This window comes from Corvus cornix, chromosome 6 (assembly GCF_000738735.6).
Source record: "Corvus cornix cornix isolate S_Up_H32 chromosome 6, ASM73873v5, whole genome shotgun sequence".
Classification (NCBI taxonomy): Eukaryota; Metazoa; Chordata; class Aves; order Passeriformes; family Corvidae; genus Corvus; species Corvus cornix.
The window spans coordinates 19,933,439-19,959,393 of NC_046336.1; the positions used below are offsets into that span (position 1 = coordinate 19,933,439).

At 43.9% G+C, this 25,955-nt stretch overlaps 1 protein-coding gene across 1 annotated transcript in view; it reads left to right on the forward strand.

Moving 5' to 3' along the window:
- Positions 1-25,669, forward strand: part of TLL2 (tolloid like 2) — an 85,960-nt gene extending 60,291 nt beyond the window's left edge. Inside the window, exons 9-21 of the mRNA XM_039554274.1 lie at positions 894-1,009; positions 2,849-2,951; positions 5,744-5,860; positions 9,238-9,383; positions 10,309-10,504; positions 13,768-13,893; positions 15,617-15,777; positions 17,155-17,335; positions 18,633-18,758; positions 19,580-19,707; positions 20,490-20,703; positions 21,728-21,978; positions 22,849-25,669. Of these exons, the coding sequence (XP_039410208.1) occupies positions 894-1,009; positions 2,849-2,951; positions 5,744-5,860; positions 9,238-9,383; positions 10,309-10,504; positions 13,768-13,893; positions 15,617-15,777; positions 17,155-17,335; positions 18,633-18,758; positions 19,580-19,707; positions 20,490-20,703; positions 21,728-21,978; positions 22,849-22,983 (2,000 nt within the window). The 3' untranslated portion in view covers positions 22,984-25,669. The remainder of the gene's footprint in view (positions 1-893; positions 1,010-2,848; positions 2,952-5,743; positions 5,861-9,237; positions 9,384-10,308; positions 10,505-13,767; positions 13,894-15,616; positions 15,778-17,154; positions 17,336-18,632; positions 18,759-19,579; positions 19,708-20,489; positions 20,704-21,727; positions 21,979-22,848) is intronic.
- Positions 25,670-25,955: the final 286 nt, after the last annotated feature.

Genomic DNA, 25,955 nt, shown 5'->3' on the forward strand with positions numbered 1-25,955 from the left:
AAGCAGGCAAGTCAAGGTCCCTGCTCCTTGCAATTGACATTTGGATGCGTCTAGTGGGCAGTCTCAAGGAAATGGGAGCTTTGATATTTGTGGTCCTCCCACCCAGCCAGCCAGCTGCTCTGCAGATGTGGATGGTCACTCCTTGTTCCAGCTCAGTCATCCTGGCTCAGAGAGCAGAATTACAGTAGTCACAGCTTTTCCAGATGTTGGAAGTTGCAGTTCCCTGAAGGAGCATATGCATGTGCATATTCCTTGCTTCCCAAAAGTCGCTCTGGGGTCTACATTTCATCAACTGCAGCAGGCTGCAAAACAGGAAGTTGGAGACCAATGGGCTGCTGTGCTCATATGTAGTCCTGTGCAGCACAGTGGCCAGGAAGGTGCTGGGCAGCCACAGCATGAGGGCGGTGGGGCTTGCCCTGCTTTTGTTAGGGTGTTTTAAGCCAAAAAAAGACAACTTACAGTGGTAACTAAGGAGAACCTCATTGAGCAGCTTGTAATGAAGGGAAAACAGTTTTGCTGGTAGCAGTGTGGGGTTGTGAGGTGGAGTGGGGTTAATACTTTGCATTTGATTAGTGAATGAGATATTCCTCAGCTGAAACTTGAAAGTGCTGGCATGTGGAAAGAAGATGAAGGAAGAAGGGTTCTTCTTTGGAAGCTGTTTCCTCTGTGTCCTTGCACTGATCATCTTCTATCCCAGAAATTCTGACGAATTTCACGTCACCCCTTTGGCAAGGTCTCAGCTGGTCAATGACCTTTGGCCAGTACCATGAATGAGCACTGTTGGACTACCAGCCACCGACCTGCACACAGCAGCCATGAGCAGACAGTTTGGTAGACCCTGATGTGTTTCAGAGTCACTCCTTTTTGACAGGTTTTTTTCCCCTCTCCTGCAGCTTGTGGAGAGACCTTGCAAGACTCATCAGGTAATTTCTCAGCCCCTGGCTTTCCAAATGGCTACCCCTCCTATTCCCACTGTGTCTGGAGGATCTCAGTGACCCCAGGGGAGAAGGTAGGTGCCACAGCAGCACAAGGTGTACTCTGCACTTCCCTCATGTGAGGTTTTGCCTGTGATGACAGTGTTACTACCTGCCAGAAGATCTCTGTATGCCTGGTGTGTGGAGCCTGGAAATGCTCCTGAGCACCACTCAGGAGAGAGATGGAGTCAAGAACACACATTCTTGAGGAGAGAAGTGGTGATGCTGGAGCAGAGCCCCTCACATATCTGGGCCATGTGTTGACTTCTGATCCTCCTCTCAGTTTGAGACTAACCCCTGCCTGGACATTTCCTGCCACCTGTTAGCTTTGGCAAGCACACACTCCAAAGCCAGTCAGATGAGTTAGATAAAATGTGCTGCAGTCTGGGGTCCTGAAGTGAGCTGAGGAGCCATGAGTGACATCCGTGGCCTGCCCCTGTCATAGAGGCATAATGTCCCTGTCAGGGAACTTCCACTTCCCGCCCTGAAACACCAAGCCCCGCTGCGCATCAATCACCCACCCTGTCCACTTTCCTCCCAGCTCCTTTTGTTTTATTGATCTTCCTGTAGAAATGCAAAATTTCCTTAATCCAGTAACACCAGCCCCTCAGGCCTTTCACACCATACCAGACTGCAAGAATGAGCAGCCCAGCTTGGGAGCTCCTTGGCAGAGTGACTTTGCTGAGGATCACCCTCAAGACATGCTTAAGACTCAGACTCGGACAAAGAAGCGCAGAGCTTGTTCGTTTTGCAGCAGCTGCCTGGCTCCAGGACCTGGTTGTGTCACCTGCAAGCCCAGTCCCATGCCATGCTGAGCTGCTGCCATCAGCTGCAGGGAGAGCATCGCTGGGGCAAGAGGGCCAAGAGCTGTCCAGGTTTGAAAACAGTGGCACTGAGAGTTTCGTGGTGTCCATCGTACTATAAACTCTCCCTTTGCTTCTCTGCCTCCTCAGAGTTGTGTCGGGAAGGACCCAGCACCTAAATGCTGAACCACTAATGTTAAAAAAGGAAATAAAGAATTGATTTCAGATTAAATGCTTCAATTTACCTGTTTAATCCAATGCAGTGATTGGTGCAAATTGTTGCACTGAGGTGTTAGCTGAGAACAGATATTGGGCTTATAGAATTCATCTGTATAGAAACAGATGAATCTCCTTTTGCTCTCCAAAGTCAGAATACTGCAAAAATGTGAAAAAAGTAAAGACATTTCTGTGACTATGTGCAGATTATGGGTGTAAATGAATATATGGGTCAAATCTTGCAAGGAAAAAATACAAGTACACTTCAACAGTGACCTCCATAGGTGACCTCCCAGACCAAGGCCCATGATCCATCTCACAGAGGAAGGAGACCAAAATAATAGCATTTTTATGCCAAGCTCTGTTTGGTAAAGCCACTGAATGCACTTGCATCACGATGATGGTGAGTCTGATGGTCAGAATGTGGAACCTAATTAGCAAAATCAGATATTTCTTGCAAGTATCATTTTTATGCAGGTATAGACCCTGAACATGTGTGGTTTGTGACAATGTCTTTCTCTGTGATGTTCACATTACTCAAAACCAAAGATTTAGGTTTTAATTTTAAAAATCCAAACTGGGCTTTTGTTTAAGTAACTGAGGGGTATTGACTTTGAATTACAGAGTTGATAGTAAAGGGCTGTCTGCTGTCATGTACTGTCATGGTTTCATTAAAATACTTTGAGAAGCCTTTCTTTTTTGACAAAAGGTGGTGTACAAATCCCACACACATCCCTACTGTCTTTGCCTGCATTTTCACTTATGCAGCACTATAGCAAAAATGAAACAATCTGTAGGGTCTTCTCTTTACAGTAACTCCCTCCCCAAAGAGAAATGTGCAATCTCTCCTTTCAGATTATGTTAAATTTCACATCGATGGACCTATTTAAAAGTCGCCTTTGCTGGTATGATTATGTGGAGGTGCGTGATGGCTACTGGAGGAAGGCTCCATTATTGGGTGAGTAGCTATTTCATTTTAATTGCATTTAGTGTGTTCTTCTTGATGCTTTGGAGAGTGGCTGGGGAAAACAAACAGAAACAAACTTTCCTTTACTTGGAAGGAGCCTAGGTCCAGCCAGTGCACTGACCATCCCTTAGTGTCTCCATCCAGAGATGTCGGTGTGCTGTACTCACTCCAAATGATCCATGCTCCAAGCCTTTTGGTTGCAAAGGCTTTATTCCTTCCTTTTCCAGCTTGAGAAATGAGGCGGGGAGGGAAGTGAGCCAGGGCCCTGGCTGGGACTAAAAATGTCGTCTCTGGAGTTTTATTATTGCTTTTTCCTAAGTCCAGGGAAGAACTGTCAGGCAGTCAGAATGAAGCAGCTGCACAACTCCTGACCCAAGCTCCAGCCATTATTTCTCATGTATTTGTGTTTACAAATACACAGTACTCTGTACTTTGAGCCTCTGTACTCCTAGCAGGGAACTTGCTAGACCATGCCTATAGTGTCAAATTGTGCAAGGACTCCAGTCTGCTCCTGCTTCCAGAGATCTCTAGGAAGTGCAGCTCCTCTGTATCCTCCTTGTTTCTCTGCCTCCTGCTATCATACCTGCAGGCCTTCTGTCAACCTGAGTGGTTCAGGAGTCCCACCTACTTTGCCATTGCCTCTGATCCTGACCTCATCCCCTAAGCTCAGTGTCCCAAACATGTAAAATGTGGCACTGTAAACAGCCCCTTCTGCCTAAAAGGAAAGAAGCAATCGGGTTGAGCAGCATCCCCAGCTGTGTTAGAGGGGCTGCATCCCATGCTGCAGAACAGAACTGGGCTAGTCAGCGTTGGGTCAGAGGTCTAGAGAGGTTTGGGTGCTCTCCTTGGCCCCACTGGACATCCTAGCCCTGGTACCAGGTGAGGTGCTGAGGCTGAAGCCATGCTGCTTCCCAGGTTTCATTGGGCCTACCTTTCAGTGTAGTTGGCAGCTGGTTTTACTGTTTACTGCTTATTTTGGAGCTGGCAGCATTTATTGCTGTTCTCTGCTGCATATGCATCAGGTAACATTGCTCCAGCAACTGCAACTTAGCTCCTCGTTTGTTTTTTTTCTGCTGAGTAATTTAAAGGTACTTCAGAAGCCAAGCACCTCCCTGTCCCCCTAGTGCAGGTGGACTTGGGAGCGTTTCCATCTGGAAGGAGACGCTGCATGAGTGGCCATGGCTCCCGCATGGGGCTGAGCCCATGAAATTAGGTCGGAAGAGGCAGGCAGACGGCAATTCAGCAGGGGGTGGGGAGGGGGATTAGTGTGAGTTGTGAAAGCATGGGCTTCTTGTGGAGAGAAAAAATACATGTGTGCTGCATATTTTCCCAGGGAAGTGTGTGAAAACCCAGCCTTTAAATGGTGTATAACTTTTTATGAATGGGTCCTTTATCACACTCTGAGGAGCTTGCTCATTCTTGTTCCTCATCTGCGTTTCCTCTTCTTGACACCCTTGTTAAACTCCAAGTCTAAATCCAAGAGGAAGTTGCTCAGTGACCCTAGAGGAAGGAGCTTTGCAGTGCTGATGCTGTTTTTAGCATCCCCTTTGGGAGTGGAGGTGGGAGATGCTATTGATATGCTGCAGGGCTGTCACACTGCCTCAACAGCACTGGGCAGGTTGGGGGCACAATAGTAGCTGAGTAAAGCTGGGTCCAAGATAATATTTGGATGGGTGATTCTGCAAAAAACAAAAAGCTGTCAGTGAAACTGCCATTCCCAGCCAATTACTGGGAAATAAGATCCTGTCTTAAGGCATTAACCAGGTTTTTACCCAGTGGAAATTGTTCAAAGGTGCCTTTGCCTGGTGTTGGAAGGCCAGGATCCCTATCACCACTGTTCTGACTGAATTCAACCTGAAGAGCTACTCTCTGCCTCTGTCAAATTCTGACTGGGATTCAGTTGGGCAGGGTGCCAAGACCATGTTGAATTCAGTGTATAGTCCTGCTGGTGTCAGCTGAAGTGTAAAACCGTGTTTGCTCTGTGCAAGCTCAAGCACAGGTCCCTGACTGTCAGTGTGTACTTGGTGCTCGCTCTGTTTCTGTGAGGAGCTTCTGGCTTTAATAGATAGAGGAGAACCAAATAGGGGTTGCTGAGGTTGTCTGGGCTGCAAATGCTATCTGCAGTTGTTCTGTTTCAGGATTCATTCTTACTAGCAAAATTTGAGGGTTTACCAGTGCTGGTACATGCCAAAGAGCTCAAAGCTGGGGGAATCATGGAGAAAGATGGCTCCTGGTCTCTTTCTCTTGAAAGAAGTTAAATGACTGCAGAAGCTTAACTGGGATTTGTTGAGCAGAAAATGAAATAAGGGGTTTTTTCTCATCAGCATGGCCACGTCCTGCCCTTGGTTTGACTTGGACTATTTGCTCCTGTATGCAAAGTGCTGAAGGCTTAGCAGGTGGAAAGGACATTCTCTAATGCCACATCTCTAGAAGGACAGGGTGATGCTTCCCCACCACGACAGCTCAATTGCTGAATTATGTGACCAAGACAAGAGCCCTTTTGAATTTACCAGGGCAATAGAGGCTTCATCCGTAACTACTGGCTTCTACTCCTAGCTGAAGAGAACTTTAATTCACTTAATAATTGAAAAGAATATGAATTAATGGAGGGGGGACAGAGAAACTTATTCAAAAGCACAAGTTATGGGAATGAAAGGGTGTTTTACAGAAGCACACTCCTTTAAGCCAAGACTCTTTGCTTCCCAGAGTCACAGGTGCCTGTTATGCTGTGCTGTCCCTCAGGAGTTCATAGACATCTTCATTGTCTCTTTCCTGCCTTCTAGGTAGATTTTGCGGTGACAAGATTCCTGAACCAGTAATCTCCACGGACAGCAGGCTGTGGATCGAGTTCCGGAGCAGCAGTAACATCCTGGGCAAAGGCTTCTTTGTGGTCTATGAAGGTACAGCCCTTAGCTGGAAGTCTGTCACATTGTACAGAGCAGACAGAACAGGATGCAGGGGTTTTATGGGATCAGCAGGAGTTCTGCTGCACTGTGTAGTTAGATACAGCCACGCTCTTGTTTTTATGGGAATTGGCAGATTTTGTGGCTTGTTTCAGTAGACAAGACATGGATTTTCCAATTAGATCATCACATTTTGGGGGGCACAAGAAGATGGCAACACAAAGCAATAGCTTCCATACTTAGGCCAGGTTCTGTTTGCTCTAACCTGCCCCTGTAAGCAGCATTGTGTGGAGCAAGAGTTTCTTTCAGTATTTTAACAGGCAAAGTTCTGTTTGGGATCATACATTTTATATCACTTAATACAGATTGTCTTTTGTTTGATTGATTGATTGTTTTCTCAGATGCAAAGATTGTTCTTTTGTTTCTCCCTTGTATGTTTTACTCACAGAAGGTTGGAAATCAGTATGTCAGATCTTCTATAGGTCAGGTATTTTAGAAATTTGCATAGCACTGAGATGATGAAACCACTTTGAAGGGGAAGCAATAGTACCACAGTCATTACAAATCAGTAACTTCTGTTTTCCATATATGCTTATTTTTTTGCAACAATGATTCTAAAATATATTCAAAGCCTTCATTGTTTTCTGTGCAGCAGGCATTTTTCTTAGAAATACCAGTGTTGTCAACAGTATTGAGGTTGACTGTATTGGTACCAGCATTGCATCATCTTCTTTCTTCAGCCACAGGAACAAGCATAATGCTGGAAGCCCAGTGCCCAAGTGTGCCATAAACTCATGAATAATGATACTAACAGAGGGAAGCAAAGCAAACATGGGACTGTTGGGGAAGTGCAAATAAAGCATATGAGGATTTCACAGCAGTTTGGGGCTAACAAATCTGTTTCACAGGAGAAATATCTGGTTTCTGTAGGAATTGTTGCCCCAGAGACAGAGGTATCTTGCCTGATGTTGTTTTTTTTTTTTTTTTAACATCCCTCCTGAAAAGCAGCTGTTGCCTGGACCATGTGGTTTGTAACACCCCCTTTATGGTAGTTTGTTGGAATTAGAAGTGATCAAATTAGTGTGGATGGCATCATCCTTCATATTGCTAAATGGTATTGGAAGAAAAAAATTTTACACTGGCTGCATTCCAAAGTCACTTTGCAAAGTGACTTTGTTTTCCCTTGACAATTTCCCATATTTCCTGTTGATTAATAAAAGATCCCTAAAGATTTAGTAAATACAAGCTTGCTTCACTTGACTTTTGAATAGAGCAACTGAAGGCAGAATGTACATCTACTGGTTGAACAAACTCCAAGTTCATATTTTCCTGCCTCTTCAGGAGTGGCTTTTTATATAACCATTTCCTGCAAGAAATTTCCCATTGGAAGGCTATGAAATCTATGGCTATGCCTGACAGCAAGCACAGAGTATGACTGGTATAAGCCAGCTTGTGCTACAGACACAGTAATGGCCCATTGCACAGTTCCTTTCTTATCTCAGCCTCCTCTTGTCAGAATAGCAGGTAGTGAGATTATCTACATCTCTCTCCATAATTTATTTACTGAAATAGGAGATTTTCCAAAAATCTTCTTTAATCCCTTTTTCCCTCTTAAGCAAGCTCTGACAATGGCTTGTTTCTTTTGCCCTTTGCAAAGTCTTGCTCAGCTGTTTTGTGACTTCTGTGCTTAGGCAATAAAGGTAGTTTTTGTTTCCAGGAGGGATTGCCTATAAGTCTTTAATTTTCTATTAATTTTTGTCCAAAATCTTTCTCTGTTGCTGTTAGTTCCTCTTTTGCTTTTGAACGCCTCTCTCACATTTAGCACTGCTTCTCTGTCTTTTGCTTTAGTGACAGTGCATCTGAACTTTTCTGGAAACTGTGGGTGAGGACTGATTTTTGGATTTGGATTCCTCCAAGTCTTGGCTCTAAAGTTTTCAGAAGTTGGGAGTAAAGAGGAGGAAGCATGTAACCACGTGATGGTAGAATTACTTGATACTAAATGACAGTTTATTTAGCAAAAGTGTCCTCTTAATTCAGTCACTCTGTTCCCTTTCATTCATAAGATTGAAGAAGGGAAGATGTTGGTGGTTTTGCCCTACAGCACTGCTGACAGCCCCGAGTTTGCCATCACTATTGTCTTCTCAGGCTCCACCAGCAGATGTTCTTTCCATTTTGCAGCAAGGCTCTTCCAAGTATAGTTGACGCCCAGCTGTATGTTAGTGTGAACTTCTGCAGTGGATAGAGAAGGTATTATTTGTTGGCTGTCAGTTTCATGGCTCTTAGAAAAAAGTCCTCTGCTCTTGTAGCCCTCTTTCTGTTAGGGGAGGGAGACAGTTCTTAAAGGGTCCTTCAGAGGTTTTCTCAAGCACCACTTGTAGCTCTGAATATACGAACTCAAATTGCAACCTAAATTGTGCTCTGCAGCTGAATTTTTGGGTGCAACTCTTTGCTGGTGCTTTAGCACTGATTCTGTAAGAAAGAGGTTACCTCTGGGCTAATGAAGCAGTGCTTTTAACTCGGTTACATTAATAGCTTACAATGCAAAACCAAGAGAGTGTTAACCAATGCAAGCAATTTGCAGGACGCTACAGGGAGCCCATATCTGAATTGCTAATGCAGTGCCTTGTGGGGAGAAGCCAAGGGTGAGGATGGTTGATATCTGGCAGGTGTCATTGCAGTACCATCTCTCGTGTACTTTTTGCTGGTGCTTTTTGTTTCCTTGGCTTTAGGCACAGCCAAAACATTCATGTATTTTGTAGATGTGCATTGTGCATCATGGGGTAACACAGCTTTTAGCCTGTGATCTTACTTTCATTGCCTACATAGTCTTGCAGACAATTTTTCTGAGCTGCTGTTGTCTTCAAGGTCTTTACTAGCTTTGTATTAAACTAGATTTTCATTAAATTTTCTATTTTAGTATTTAAACTTATTCTTACATTTGGCGCTAAAACTGAATTTTTCATGCACAGCAGTCAGCCTGATGGTCTGGTGGTGAACAGCTCAAGTTGTGCTTGTTAATATTGCCATCGTGTGGCTGGATTTGATTTGCAACTCCCCCTCCCCCCAGCCCCCCCCTTTTCTTGGTTCTTACTGCTGGTAGCAGGTTTCAAGCAGATATGAAGGTGAGCAGGAGTATGAATAACAGAAATTTATAAAAATTATCTGGCCCACTGAGCTCACCTTCTGAGGACATGAGCACAGCAAGATAGGAGACACTGTCATTAAGACGAAGTGTTAGATTTGTAAAAACTTCCATGACTTGTGTGTTGCTTTTGTATAGCAAGCGATACTGATACAGATTTGATGAGAAAGGTACGTATGGAGCAGCCTTTACCTATAGAGAAACTTGCAATCTCTGTTTCTTTTTTATGAAGCTATTTGCGGTGGAGAAATACACAAAGATGCTGGTCAGATCCAATCTCCCAATTACCCAGACGACTACAGACCTTCCAAAGAGTGTATCTGGAAGATCACAGTTTCTGAGGGTTTTCACATAGGAATCACATTCCAAGCCTTTGAGGTGAGAAATGTCATTGTATATTATATTACAGATATTATTTTGCCTCTATAGATCCTTCAAAATGAATAAGAAAGTCATAGTAATAATAATAAAAAAATCTTTTGGCTGTTTCAGAGTATCATTTACCTTACCAAACGTTTGCTCAGAGATTTTGAAGCCAAGTTTAAAATATGCTGAGTTTTCAAAAACTGTTACTCTAGACAGAAAGAATTAGAAGGGACTCAAAAGTGTTGATGATGTTAAATAGAGACTCATGAGTCCTTAAATTTTCACTCTGATCAAATGGAAGTAAATGGTCACAATCCAGGCAAAATACACTTGTTGGTGTCACTGGGGCTTGTTAGATTGCAGGATGTGACTCCCCAAAGAAACATTGTGTTCCCAGATGGCAGACAGGCTTTGAAGAGCTCACAAGAAGTTTTCCTCTACTGGTTATAGGATGTCTTACGCTCTTAGCTACATGCCAGTGATCAGCCTCTGTTAAGATGCTAAGTCAGAGACAGGAGTGGACAGGACCTTGATTGGTGCATAAATCCCATCTATTCCACAGGCTCCTGTGGCTTGTGTACACTCACCATGCTTGTCTTGTGAAGGGCTGACACTGCTACCTCCCCACAGCTATTCCTTGAACCTTTTTGTTTGTAGTTCTGCTCTGTTTCTTACAGCTTCTCATGCAAAAGCAGTTTGTAGATAATCAGGGGCTGGGTTTCACCGCAGGATAGCCATGAAGTAGCAGCAGAACTGAGATGTGCCTAGGCTTGAATGCAGTTTCAACTGCAGAAGAGCTCAGTGGCAGCCACAGCAAGTACTTAGCTGTAGCCAGTTGTTTGGGGAACTGATCTGTGGCCAAAGTCTAACTGTGTCACTAGCCTGGCTGGAAGAACTCTTCCTAGTGAGGTAGAGGCACACACTTTTCCTGTTGCAGATTGAATGGCATGATGCGTGCTCCTACGACTACCTGGAGATCCGAGATGGCCTCACTGAACAGAGCCCACTGATCGGCCACTTCTGTGGCTACGAGAAGCCAGAAGACATCAAATCCAGTTCAAACAAAGTATGGATGAAGTTTGCATCTGATGCAACCATCAATAAAGCAGGCTTTGCAGCAAATTTCTTTAGAGGTATGTGATCTAGTCCCTCTCACAGTCAAAGCTGGGGACTATTTATCCCTTAAGCCATCCACAAATGACCAATTATCATTCTATCTGCTTGTACTTAAGATTTGTTTGTACGACTGTCATCGATGCTGAGACAGGAACACCTCCTCCTTCATTAGGACAGAAAGCAACTCTGGGCTGGTGTCAGCATAGATATTGCACAGCTGGACAGAATGTTACCTCCCTTTAGCCATGCTAGAGGACACTGACATTCCCAAAGAAGTAGTAATACCGCACAAGGAGTGTTAAAGACAGCTCTCTGCTTAAGTTCTATTCCAAAACAAACGTCTGGAGTGAGGGTAAATCTGAATGCAAGTAGAGTCCCAGAAAAAGAATACTGAGACCTTTAGGACACAAATGTGTTCCTAAACTGAGATTCTCTTCAGGAAGATGTGAGTAAGACTAAGATTTTAAAATTTTTTCTCTTTTTAAGAGCTGGACCTTAGACATGGTCCTTTACCAGGATCCTGGTGACTTGATAGAGGCAAGAACCAAATATCTAACTGCTTGGGAAAATACCTGTGGAGCTGCTGGGGGGAAGACAGTCATGTTTGTCTTAAGTTCAGTGACAGTTGTACAGAAATAATAGTTACAATGCCAATATTTGGATTGCATAAGTCCTTTATTTATTTATACCTTAACTTTTGTCTCATGTTAAGGGTGTCATGGTCCATTTAGGTTTCACAAATTTTCAGGAGAATGTACTCTGTGAATTAAACTTTATTTCATGAACTTAAGACTTAAACAAATGTGTCAGGGCTCAATCCCCTTTGCTCAGACTAGTCTATCCCATGAATTCACTTATTCACCATTCAAGCCATAAAATGTCATAATTTATAACCTGTAGTTCTTAAACCATGCACTTATGTGCAAAAAAAGAAAAAGTTAAATTAAGCTGAATTCACAGATTATATTGGCCTGTAAATTTGAGAGGTCTTAATGGACTGTGACAAAGGGTGATTGCAAGATCACTGGCAAATACTTACTGTGACATTTAATCTCAGTCCCTGGACAACTCTCGCAGTACCTAGACTTCCTTGTTTAAATTTCTACGGTTCCATAAAGGCACAGAGAATACTTCTTCCTAAAGACATTTTGGCTCCTTTCAGGAGTGAACAGTGCAGGCTGACTGTGGCAGAGATGTCTTTCAGAGATTAGCGCTACATGGAGACACAGCAAATCATTCTCTAAAATCTGAGGTTCATCTACAAGTTTGTAGGGGAAGAAACTTATAAACCGGAACCTGAGGTGCTTTTTTTGTAATACAGATAGTCAGAAATAAATTTGTTTGGTTATTTTTTTTTAATGTAAAAATGTGTTAACTTGTACACTAGTTCAATTGGAGACACAAGTATTTTCTGTGGAGTTTTTGCTGGCAGACTACATCTTCCAGTGTCTGCTCAGATTTCTCATGTTTGAACCAGAAACCACGTAGCTTGTGGATGGTTAGGATGTTTTTAAGTCCATGCTAGTAAATTCAGCTGAGGAGTAAAGTGTTTTTGCTTGGACCAAGCATCACAGTAGTCATAGCTGCACAATTTCTAGCCAGCTGGCATTGTGGGCAGAGCTGATGTCTGTGTGCAAAAGCTGGGTAGACACACCTGCAGGCTACATGTGGAGTTTCAAGCTGGAATCTGAAGTCTGCAGTCCCTACCTCCATATCCAGCAGGCTTGTGACTACCAGACACTCCATGAGCAAAGGGATCAAAGTAGATGGCTCTGCAGGCACTCTTCAGACTGCTTCTCATAGCTGATTGAGCAATGGGTAAGCTTTGCCTTAATTAATTATGAAAGGAATAGGGCTTCAATTAAATGTCTTACAACATTGAAAGAAAATAACTTAGCCTAAAAAAAATCAGAGTTAAGGATGGAATTGAATGCTATGCTTTGTGAGAACATGCAGTGGTAATGTCTAACTTTTCAGAGAAAATAAACTTGCAATCAGCTTAGAGAGGGTAAGCCATTGGTCACCCCCAAGGGACAATGCCAGGAAGATATGGAGAGCAATTACCTCATCGCCAGCCAGTCAGGTATATCTCATGCGATATCTCCAGGATTATTCTTGTTAGTTATCTTCATTTTGGCAACAAGTTGTTTGTGTCACTGAAGCCTATTTTGTATATGGTTAAAATGTTAGTTCATCTACCTGGAGCAGGGGAGAAGAATGAGAAGTAGCAGCAGGGTCATGTACTGCCTGTGGCTCCTCATCCCCTCCTGCCTTTGCACAACCCTGGTTTTGCTGCAGGGGCTGAGTGTAACTTGTGGGGGTACAAGGCAGGGGGAGAGGAGCCTGGAATGAAGCTGAGCCAGGAAAGGCAAGCAGAAAGGTATTTTCTTTAAGTGTTTTAACATATTTGTTTTCAGTTTTTGTTTCCCAATACCTAAACTAGCACTCAAATATTTATATTAATTGGCAGTAAATTAAGTTAAATTCCCCAAAATTGAGTCTGTTTGAACAGAACAGTAATTGGTGGATAATTTGTCTGTCTCGACTCAGAACTTTCTTGCTCTTATTCTTCCTGTTTTCTTCCTCATTCCATGGGATTGGTGGGCCAGGGAGTGGACCAACAACTAGGTGGGAGTTTGGCTGCTAGCTGAGGCCAACCCACCACAGCCATGTTAATAAAACCATCTATTAAGGGATGCATGTGGAATCAGGGGTCAGGGTGAGAAGCCAGTGGCTATCTTTATATTAAAATGTTAGTTCAGGTTGTTGAGATGTGATTGAAGAACGTTACTTCAAAGTGTAAGGTAGCAAGACTTCATGTGCCTGTGAAAAGGCAGAACTACGTGCGTGTCCTGCCAGCTCCTTTGCTGCCCCCTTTCCACGGGGTATGACCTCCCTCAGCTCCATTACTGTGTGTGCCATAATGGGTTGGTTCCTGGTAGCTCAAGTTACTCAAGACCGTGAGGATTTTTAAAACAAATGAAACAAAGCAGAAAAAAATGGCATATGAGAACAAAAGGCAGTGAAGTCTTTACAGGAGACTGTGTTCTCCTGCTCGTGTCTAGAAAAAGCACTGGTGGCTAGTAGCAGTAATGGTAGTCCTTTATGGTTCTGGTGCTAGAAGTGTTTCAGCACTTGTGAGCTTTGCTGCAGTGCCTGCTCCACAGTCTTGGCTTGGCAGTCAGTGCTCTGTTCCTTCTGTCCAGAAGGGTTGCATGAGGAATATCAGGGTGTTTGGGTGGTCAGGAAAGTGTGACTTGCTCTGGCTTTCTCCTGACAGAGATGGATGAATGTTCTCTGCCGGACAACGGTGGGTGTGAGCAGCACTGTGAGAACACATTGGGCAGTTACAAATGCACCTGTGAGCCTGGCTATGAGTTGACAGCTGATAAAAAGAGCTGTGAAGGTAAGTAATCCACAGATTGAGTCATCTGACTATAGGATAGGTACTACAGCTAATAACGGAATTGATTAGTCTTGGAAATTATTTTCCTTGCCCCTCCATCCTCTTTATTTTGCTTTATTTTTCCCCAGCTTCTTTTTTTTTTTTTTGTTAATGCCTTCCATTGAAAAACAAGTTTTGGTTAAAAACCCCGAAAAATCCTGATTCTATACTGATAAACATCCCTAAAACCAGTTGTCCTTCATGGCCAGAGATTGCTGTTCAGACCAGATCTCCCACAGTGCAGCATAAAGGAAGTAGGCATAACAACCTAACCATTGAGTGGCACCAAAGTTTTTAAATCTAAAACTGAATTTATTTGTTTTTCAAAAAGGAATTATACTTCATATAATAAAATATCAATGTTTTGTCTGCATGCAAAACAGACTTTCTCAATACTGAAGAAAATTTTACTCCCTCTGTTATGGAGGAAAAAAACACGTGTCTATAATAGAAGCTGTTTGTGTCAGCTTTCTAGAGAGTTAATCTCATGCAACAAGTGTTGCTTCTGCCAACAATACAGCTGTTGGTGTGCTGAGAATCCATCCATTTTTCTTGTCTCAAAACTGTCTGTAGGGACATGTAGGGAGCTCCACATGCTGCCAATGGTGCTCTCAACATCACCTGGTTTGCCCTGATTTCTGCTTTTGTCAAACTGTTTGGGTAAGAGTGCTATCGACTTGGTGAGAGCAAGTTAGGTGTGTGCAAAAGGGTTTTGAAAGCTGCTTTTTGGGTTTTTTTTAAAGTAATTTCTTGCATTTTTGAGCAAGCCAGTTGCTATAGCTTGGGAGGGTTTTTTTTGAACTTCACTTTTAACCTCCTATTTTAGACTTCATTTGTGGGCAAAGCAGAAAGTCTTTGAAAGTGTAGCAATATACATCAGAGTAAATTGCTTTTTTTCCTCCAAAACCACTTGCTTGGTACTCTATTTATATCGAAGCTGCTCCCTTGGGATAGTCCTATTAATGCAAAATTATGCTGGGAACAAGACACAGAAAGAATTTATCCCTGTGGGTTTTGAAAGTGTGACCATATCTCTTTACTCTCAAGAAACAGCAAGAAAAAAATTGCTTCGTTGCAAATAGAATTTTGCAGCAAATTGAGGTTTACTCCTTTGAGGTAACAGTCCTGCCTTCCCACAAGAGGATGAAGCTGAGATATCCTAAATTTTTAAAGGAAATGGGATAGTGGAGCTAAGTCTTGACTTTGTCTTCAACTTTCCCTAGAGAAGATGCAGTCCATATATAATAAACCACTGAAGAGTTGACAGCAGTGTCTTCCCTAGGATTCCATTATCTTATAATTATTCCATTTCTGATAAACTTGCATTAGTAAGGTTTGTAGCACTTAGTGTAGGTGAATTTACCAAGCTGGCCTTTACAACTGTGTTGTGCATGTCAAGCCAACTCATGCACAGTAAACCCAACGATAGAGATTAAAAAGGAAATTAATCTTATATGGTGGCTCTCAGGGCCATAGCCTCACTGGGTGCATTTGACTGGTGATTTACAGCAGATGAAGTTTCTGTCTTCCTCACACTTCCCAGCATTTTAAGCCTGTTCTGGAGGCTGGGATTTGAAATTTGCCATCAACCAGGATCTGGTTCATTTGCTAGTTAACATTGTGGCCCAATCTGTGTGTCTGAACAGAACCAAGTAAAACTTGTGTTCATTTATTGCCTCTCCAGCTGCCTGTGGGGGCTTCATCACCAAGCTCAATGGGACCATTACTAGCCCTGGATGGCCCAAGGAATATCCTACTAACAAAAACTGCGTCTGGCAGGTGGTAGCTCCAGCCCAGTACCGGATCTCTCTGCAGTTCGAAGTGTTTGAGCTGGAAGGCAATGATGTACGTAACCAGTCCCTGCATCTCGGAGGTGGGACTATTGGCTAAAGCAGAACTGGATAAATCCTTGGGGTACAAGGAAGAGGAGGGTCTGTCTTACTGGTGGAGCTTTTGGTTGTTTTCCCACCCTCGTTATGGTTATGCCAGTAACAGTGACTGTTCCCCTTGAAGTCTGGATTTGCTTTCTCTCTAGAGTGGAAGGATTAAAGCTGTTCTATTATAAGTGGGTGCAACGGTTTAACCCAATCTGGCAACCAAGCACCAGACAACTGCTCACTCACTTTCCCCCAGTGAGGGATTCCCGCAGGGAGAGAATCGGAAAGGTAAAAGTGAGAGAAACTCATGGGTTGAGATAAAGACAGTTTAATAGAAAAAGCAAAAGCCATGCATACAGGCAAAGAAAAATGAGGAATTAGTTCACTACTTCCCATGGGTAGGCAGGTGTTCAGCCATCCCCAGGAGAGCAGGGCTCCATCACATGTAATAGTTTATAGGGGAGACAAACAGTGTGACTCTGAATGTCTACCCTTCCTCCTTCTTCCCTCTACTTGCCCCCACTTTATATACTGAATATAATGTCCTGTGGTACGGAATTTGGTCAGTGAGGATCAGCTGTCCTGGCCGTGTCCCCTCCCAGAGCTCCCTGAGGACCCCCAGCCTCCTCGCTGGTGGAGCAGTACACAAAGCAAAAGAAGTCTTGACTCTGTGCAACCCCTGCTCAGCAGTAACAAAACATCTTGATATTATCAACCCTTTTTTCAGCACAAATCCAAAACACAGCCCAGTACCAGTCACTGTGAAGAAAATTAAATCTACCCCAGCCAAAACCAGCACAATGGGCTTCTTTTCTCTACTAGTTTTGCATAATAGTAGGTATTTTCCATCCCTAATAGGTGTCCCGTCTCCCACCTCCCCATGCTGTCTTTGCAGGGAAATAGTTGGAAATGAACAATGAAGTAGAGTTCTTCAAGGATAAATGAAATAACAGTAAAAGAGTCTGTTCTCTGCCATTCAGGGTGGAGTTTGAACAAAGCACTCAGGTCTGAGTTTCCCTACTGTAAATGGGAGCAGTGGCACTTCCTTACTTCAGGAGGCTGCTAAAGTTCATTCAACACTGTCAGGTTCTTGGATAAGATGGAAATAATTGCTTTTGGTAAATTCAGTGGAACCTTTGCTATTCTGAAAAACACACCCATGCTTTAAGATCAGGGCAGCAAGCGAAGGGGTAAGAAAACTGACAGAGGAGATTTTGGGCAAGTTAGGGAGTGTATTTGAGTACAAGGCTGTTTCTGTTCCTTCTCAGTGAAGTCTTTGTCCCTTTCCTCTGAAATGCTCTGTTCCAAGGCCACAGAGCTGAGAAATCTCTTCCTCTCTTTGCAGGTCTGTAAATATGACTATGTTGAGGTTCGCAGTGAGCTGGCTTCTGATTCCAAGCTACACGGCAAATTCTGCGGCTCAGAGAAGCCCGAAGTAATCACATCACATGGCAACAACATGAGACTGGAGTTCAAATCAGACAACACGGTCTCCAAGAAAGGCTTTAAAGTTCACTACTTCTCTGGTACGTGACTGTATTCTTTTACTTGCATAGCTGTCTCCTCTGACTGAACCTCTTGGTTTTGGTGAACTTTCTTTAACACCATGTCAGAACCTGGCATGGTTCATTAAACATAAAAGTATGGTTGCTCTGTGCTGTGTCACCTTCATCCTGGGTTCTCAGTGCAGTGTATGGTCCAGTTTCATAGTGTGGTGTCAGTAAGATGCATGGATTGCATCAATGCCTCCAGTCCTTCCACAGCAGGAAGCAGTGTGGAACCTAATCCTAGAAGTTATTTCTGCTCCTAGAGTATTAAAGGAAAGCTTTTTCCTCTGAAACTAGAAGATTTAGAAAATTTCCAGTAGTGTTCTGTATAGCAATCATTTCCATCAAAGCAGTGTGTACTAGTGGAAGCTCCTCATCCTCTGTTCTCAATCCTTTGTGTCGGTGATGTACCTTGTTGGCAGGCTGTTCTGGAGGTTAACTGTATGTCATTTGGAAGTAGAAATTCAATTTCATTCTGTATTTTCAGCAGAGTCCTAGGAGTATTAATGCTTTTGAGGAGAATGATCAGGCAAAATGGCTTTGAATTAGGACAGGTGCAGAGTAGAATCAGGGCTAAGGGTTTGACTTATTAAATCTAACAGGAGGAAGGATGAGGTGGGTATGATTCATCTAGAAATACATTTGGGAATGAGGAGACAGATGAAGTTAATGAGATCTAGGGAGGACGTTGTCCCAAGAAAAATTGGAGATAAACGTCTCATAAATTAAATTGGTCTGGAAACCATGAGCAGATCCTACGCTCAGAAAGTGAGATTGAGGAAAGCATAGTCCTAAACACACAGGAGTGAAGATCCACTGGGGCATATTTCAGCTTCAGGGAGCCGCTCATACCTTAGATCTTCTTTACCACCTGGCTATTTGTGCTCAGACAGAGCTGTTTAGAAATGGAGGCTCAGCAGAGCACATAAGAACTTGAGAAAATAAAGTAGATTTTTACTTAGAAGAGTGAATTTGTGTGATGCTTTTCCTAGACTCTATTTTTAAAGAATGAGACACTGCTCTAGGTTTCTTTTAGACAGGAGTCTTTAACCAATAAACTTACATTATAAAATAGAACACATTTGTGATACATTTTATGGAATGTAAGGCAGTTGAAGAGGATAGTATCTGGGCTAAAAAGCTGACTGGACTAATCCAGCAGTAGAGTTGGAGATTTGCACTGCTATGTGCCAGCCTGTGTATGGGGCTCTCAGCTGGTGACTGTGGTAACCTGTGTCCCTGTCAACTCAGTGTTTGTTGGTTTGATCCTGCCCAGACAAGGACGAATGCTCCAAAGACAATGGTGGTTGCCAGCACGAATGTATCAACACCTTTGGGAGCTATATGTGCCAGTGCAAAAATGGCTTCATGCTGCATGAAAACGGCCATGACTGTAAAGAAGGTAAAGTCCCCACTCCTGCCCTCAGGAAAGCCAAGGTTCTTCAAACATGGTTTGGTTCAGGGTGCTTCCTGCCCTGTGCTGGAAGGAAGTTTGTACAGCATACCAGGCAAGGGCACTGAAAAAGCCCCAGCTAGCTGAAAAACTGCCTAGAAACAGGACCATTCCCATTCCCCAGTCTTGCTCTCTATATGCCCATAGGGGATGGACAGGGTGGGGATGAGAAGTAGGACTTGCAAAAGGAGCAGTTGTGGGGCATCATCATTAGACTGGTCACTGCTGCTTCATTCAATTATTGTGTTTGAGTCAGAAGAGAAAGGATGGGCTGATCTGACCACTTGCTGGTGCCAAAACTACCTTTCTTCCTGCACCCGTATCCCTGTTGTGTGCTCCCATGGCCTTCCTGGGTATGGTCTCTGGTCCTTGTCTGACCTCTCCATGAGCTGATTCAGCTTTCCAGATTGGCAAGACAATGCAAGGCTGAGATAGCACCAAAGTCAACACTTGGAGGGATTGACATCATGGCCCTAGGAACAGGGCAGATGAAGTGAAGCAGCAGAGAATAGGTTAGGGTGTGAGGACATAGATTAGGTTAATGAGGCCCAGGGGAGTGAGATGGTCCATTTCACCATTTGCCAGGTTAGCTCAAAAAAAGCATAGACAAACCCACCAGAATTATGGAGTAATACTGAAAGGCCTCGTTTGGTGACTGAAGCCTTCCCTGTCTCTGCCCTCTAGAGGGTCTCAGTGGGTAGAGAGGACCATGTAGGACACTACAGGGTTGCCATGTGAGACTTGCCCCAATGCAATTTCTCTCTCCCAAGCTGGTTGCGAGCACAAGCTGAGTGGTGCAGAGGGAATGATGAGCAGTCCCAACTGGCCTGACAAGTATCCCAGCCGGAAAGAGTGCACCTGGGACATCTCTGCAACACCTGGCCACCGAGTGAAAGTAGTGAGTAACCAGAGAGCGGGAGTGTGAGGCAAGAAGCAGGCTGGGTTGTGAGGAGCTGAAGTGACTTCCCACCACCGTGTGAGTGGGAGGCTGATCCCCTCAGGTCCTGTTTGGGGCTCTTGGAGGAAAGTTTCCTGGGAGGCTGCTCTGGCTTGCAAAAGGGCAGAAGGTCTCAGAGGGACACAAGGCAGAGGAGAGGCAGCTTGGAGGAGACTCCAGCAGATGACAACTGTGGAGTATTGCCCTCCATAAACAAATGGCATAAATGCCCTCCCACCCCTACCCCTCCTTGTGAGCCACTCTGTTGGGGCCATATTCACATAAGGTGGTGGCTGAGCCAGCCCCCGGCCCCTCTGAGGGAGAGGTGTCAGGCCCATTTTACAACATGGCCTGATGCAAATGGCAGGACATGCCCAAAGCTGTGCAGATGGTCCATGTACTTCCACTGTGCTCAGTGGAAGTAATATTGCAGAACAGCCCATCTGGTGTGCTGGGCAGAATTTCCAGCCAGAAAAATAAGTGTTGTAAGGCTTGCAGTTGATAACTGTTTTCATGCACCCATGTGAGGCAGAAAGGCTGAGGCAACACAGCACATTGATAACAGAATTCTGCTCGTTGCCACCCTGAGATCACTATGTCTGAAAGCACACTATGCTGTTTTAGTTTGTGGGGAGAGCGGGACAGATGTACCATTTGATCTGTTTCTCACTTGGCATTTCACCTTATGCTAAATTGCATGCTCAGATTTACAGCTGTCTTAATTCTCCATATTCTTGCTCTAGACCTTCAATGAGTTTGAGATTGAGCAGCACCAAGAATGTGCCTATGACCATTTAGAAATGTATGATGGGCCCAACAGCAAGTCACCTGTCCTTGGCCGCTTCTGTGGCAGCAAGAAACCTGACCCTGTAGTGGCTTCTACCAACAAGATGTTCCTCAGGTTTTACTCTGATGCTTCTGTGCAAAGGAGAGGTTTCCAGGCAAAGCACAGCACAGGTAAGCTGGTTGCCACCAATACCGTAGTGCCAAAGGATGTCATCAAGTCTCACTACATTTTTTACTAGGTAAAAACAGACACACCTTTTTCCCAGATCAACTTGACCTAAATTTTAAGCGGTGTATGTTCAGTTTCCAGACCATTGCCAGCAGCATACCATAAATACCAGCTTCCATAACAGCTCAGAAGTCTCTTGGTATTGGGCATTCTTGCTCAGGCTCTTTTGTTTAAATTGGAGGTGTTTGGTTGAGCAAGAATCCCTTCTGTTCTGTATCAACTGTTGGAAAAGGATGTTATGCAATTTAGCCTGTGTATTGGCCCACCCTCAGAACAGGCCCAGGTTAGATTGATTATGGTAGAAGCAGAGCTGTGCTGTGGACAGACACAGCTTGATCCTCCTATGTGTGGCAGCACAGGGGTGGGCGTGTTGTGCCAACATTCATTTCTTTTGAATCCCTGCCACTGTAAACACTGTAAACAGATGAAACATCCCTGGAGTGGCTGTGCATATCACACTGGTGAAGAGGCGTCTTCCTCACTGGCTGTGGGACAATGTGTGCTAAAGCACACATGTTCTGCACAAACACAGGGCTACTTTTGTGCATTGTGTGGGCAGAAAAGGATTGCTTTGGTCCCCAGTTTTTTGATGTGTTTCCGCTTCTTGCTGACAAAATACTTGGGGTTAGAATTTCGTCTACAGGACAAAGCAATTGCTTTCTAAAACAACACATTTTCCGAGAGTATGTGTCAGGAACCCTATCCTGCCAGTTTAAACTGGTCACCTCTTTCCATGTGTGTTCTGTACCAAAAGAACCAAGCTCCTCAAAGCTACGTGGGTCTTTGGATTCATGGGTGACTGTAGAATTCACTGGTTTATTGTAGTTTGGTGCAGTGTTTAATTACCTTCCCTATTGCACTTCAAGCCAGAGGTCTTCTCTGCTCATGACTGACCCAAAAGTGGGATGAGTCTTTGTTGTGAGTACGGACTTTGAGAGACTGTTTTGTGTCCTTTTCTCCCTTCAGAGTGCGGTGGGCTCTTAAAGGCTGAAGTACAAGCTAAGGACCTATACTCCCATGCTCAGTTTGGGGACAATAACTACCCAGGTCAAGCCAACTGTGAATGGGTGATTGCAGCTGAAGATGGTTATGGGGTGGAGCTAATATTCCAGATATTTGAGATAGAGGAGGAGGCTGACTGTGGGTACGACTACATGGAGATTTACGATGGTTATGACAGCACTGCACCCCGTCTGGGACGCTTCTGTGGCTCAGGGGTAAGCCATGATGGTGGTGATTTCAGAGGGATCACTGAGGGTGGCAAGGAAGTATCCTCATACCATTTTTGGAGAGGGGCAGCTGTCACAAACTGATACTGAGAATGCTTTGTGGCTAGGTTTTGCTTCTTCCCCTTCCGCAGGATATCACAGCCATTTTATCTGATGCAGAGTTGGCTGGAAAATTCTTGCTTACTGACTGTCCATTTTTAGCCCAGGGCCATGTATTTCAGCAATTGAATGGAGAAATTTCCTATTGAATTTAAAGAGAGACAATCAGGGAGCAGGTGTGTGGAAGTTCTCACAAACTGGGGAAATGGTCTGGAAAATAAACAAAAGCATAGCAGCTTGGTGTGAAGAAGTTCAGGGCAGCTGGGTAGTACTCTACCTACCTGCACACTGACAAATGAAGAATGGCTGGGAAAGGGAAGCACAAGGAGATTGTAGCAGGTCATAACAGTGTGGGACATAACCAGAATTGTCATGTAAGATAAGTACCTGAGTTATTTGAACACTGGGAGAGCCTCAGCTGCCAAACAGGTTCCAGTTTGAATTGTATCATTTCCTGAAAAGACAATGACAAATTAGAGTAAACCTGAAGACTGGGAAAAGAATATCCAGGGAGTCCTGTGAAAAAAGTAACTGGAAGAACTGGGATTGTAGAGTGGACTGGCATCAGTCTTCAAACATAAAGAGCAAAGGAATATGCTTAGGAAGGCACATCAGGGCAGGAGGTACTGAGCATTCAAGTCTTTATGTTTACTGGCCAATCTGTCTTCACTGTGGGCTTAATCTCTAGTATCATAGTGCAGACAGTTATTTAGTCTGCATACTTGACCACTGTGTACTGTCTTCTTTCCTTTTCTGCAGCCTCTGGAAGAAATCTACTCTGCAGGGGATTCCATCATGATTCGATTCCATACAGACGACACCATCAACAAGAAAGGATTTCATGCCCGATACATAAGTACCAAATTTCAGGATGCATTGCACATGAGAAAATAGTTTGACTGTTCCTCACAGACATTCCCCATCTGAAGAGCAAGACATTTAACTGTGATCTTTGTCTTTTTTTTTTTTTAAGCTTCTGTGCACTTGGCCAAAAGCAGTGTACAGTATTTTCTGTAACTAAAACTAAATTCCGTCTCAAAGGTTTGCCTCTGCAATTATTAGCATGACCCTTTCTTTTTAACATACCCAGGACCAAAAAATTCTCTTTTAATCGTACCTGCCAGGACATAAACATTGTATTTTGCACAACTTGCCATGGGGCTGAATGAAGACTGAACTTGAATTGAGAATAGCCTTCGTCTCTTGCATATCTTGTTTCTAGGTGACATTTCCCAAGCACCCACATGAGCTGTCTGAACATATTTTCTGGAGCAGGTGATTTGGACAGACAACCAGTATGATTTTTTCAAAGGACTTTGTGTGAGCCACCTGCTCTCCCCTACCTGCCCCAAATACTCTGTGCAATAAGAGAACAACCAGATGGCTGTGCCTGCATCACTCTGTCCTGTCTATTTATTGTCTTGCTTATTGTTGAGTGGAGAGCAAGGCCAGGGACAGGGACAGTCTCTTTAGGGCTGCTAGCTACTTGGATTCCAGGGAATGAGAAGGACCCAGTGTTTGGTTTGCAGTAATTGTCATGGTATATGTTGAATGGAAGTACTTCAATGCAGTGCCCAAGGGAACGGTGGTGGCTGACATAGAAATGCTGTGGTGGGATGCAAGGCATGACTGTGTGATGGTGGCAAAGCTTCATAATAGGAGTGCTGACAGCATGCTCCAGTTACACCACCACACATGGCATCTCTGAGGGCTGTGGCAGCAGCCCAGGCCTTATCTTAAATAAGGAATCTCTCCTCCTCACTCCACCCTTTCCTGCTTTCTCAGCCCTCTTCATGCTGCTTCCTTTCCCTACTACCACTTCCCTATGAGCCCTTCATTTTCACAGCTGAGCTGCTCTCCCCCGGGCTCCCCCCCACAACCTAGGAGTGCTCTGTGACTTCAGCTGGCCAGAACATCTCACTGAAGGACACACCGGGGCAGGGGGAGTCAGGGTGTCCCTGAGGCAGAGGGACACAGGCCATGCTACAGGTCAGCTTTGGTGATCTCTGGGAACCTGTCAAACATGTGCAAGCTACAGGCATGGGACTAGGAATGGAAGAGCTCTTCTGGTTTCTGCTTCCTCCCTGTTTGTCACTGGTGCATGGCCCAGTCTCTTAACTTCATGGCAAGGCTGCAAGTGAGATGGTGACTTCGACTTAGAGCACTTAGAGCTATAAGGCTCAGACACGTTCTCGTTTGCTCGTGAAAGCTACCCAGCCACATGCTCAAAGAATTTACAGGTAGCTTGGTGCTTCTTTCAGAAAAAAATAAGGAAAAATGTGTTTTTGGGAGAACCACTGTAATTGAGCAGTTGATATAAGAGGAAAAACAATACTTTATTCTGAATGTTTCATTAAGGCACTCATGGGCAATTATGAGCTAAAAGCTGAGGTGTGTTAGCTTTAATAAAGTATTTATAATCCAAGGATTACTATGTTTACATAACCATTGTGCTGTCAGGCTTTGGGGTGGCACCTCCTCTCTGGTGTATGACTGTGGAGAAGTGTGGGGCCAGTGCCACTGTCAGGCACAAATGACATTCCTGGAGATAAGGGCATTTTCAGATGGATAATAAATAGACCCAGCCCTCTCCAGAAATCCTTGAATAGAATATGGTCCAAGTATTGTGAATACTAGGAGAAGCAAATGCATGAAGATATTTTCTTGCTTAGAACAAGAAAAGTAAAGTAATTTATGTACACACACAGAGGATTATATGTATATAAAATGTGCATGTAGAAGACCAGTAGTCAAAGCCTTAATAAGTGTAATGTGAACAATACTGTACCATTGACTATAGCTTTATTGCAGGCTGTATAAAATCATGTTATCTCTGTTTTGGTTTTGGTTTATTGGTTTATTTCAGGTCTGCTTTGTTTCTTTTTTAAAATTTTGTGGCCTTTTTACAGGCAAGACCTCTGACCTCAAGCTGTTTGACCATGCAGGTCTGGAGAAGTAAGCTCTGCTAGATGGGGTATGTGTTTGTCCTTCTCTTCCTTGCTCCAGTTCAAACAAAATTACAGTGAACTGGGTCTGGAAATAAAACTGTGGCATCAATCCCTGTGAAACAGAAGCAAAGTTTCAGGTGACAAGTTCAAGTTTCCTGACCTTTTAGTGGCAGCAATGGCTCTAGGGAAAAGTGACTGTAGCAGGTTCCCATGTACTTTAACATCTTTGTTCCACGTTCTGGTAATTTCCCATCTACCCCAGACTGGTTTGTTGCAGATGCTTGCAATGTGGTTTGACAGATCCACTACACTTGTTAGTGTTCATCCAGGTGTCTTTTGTGACAGTGTTCACAAATGTTGTACTGTGCATTCCAACCAATGATCTATGTAGAATATTTCTGCTGTACTGACTGGACTTAACAGTCAATAATTCTAAATGTGTGAAATTTTCTTAAGGAAAAAAATGTCAAACCCTCTGATGTGTGAATATGTATTCTGGTCTTTGTGTGGTTTTACATTTCACTAACTAAAATAATTTTTAGAGGGGGAAAAGAAGAGGGTGTGGGGACAATCACAAATGTACCTGTGCCCAGAATGAATCTCTGCATTCTTTAAGACTGTGGATTCAGTTGCACATTCTGTTGTATGCATGCATTTTCCACTTCTGCAAGGGGAGGAAATTTCTTATTACATTCCTTGTTCTGCCAACTGTTGTTTGTCTCTACTGCTAATACCAGGAAGGAACTTTCCTGTGGGTGTTTAGGTTTGTCTTGGCTTTTGCAATCAAGGGAGCATTAGAAAGTGGGGCAGAGAAAGAATTTGGCCAGCCAGAGGGCTGCATTGTTCCATGTGTTGCTCACACATGGGGGCTGAGATGCAGGTCTGCAGTGATAAGTGTCAGGGATCTGGGAATTAGTC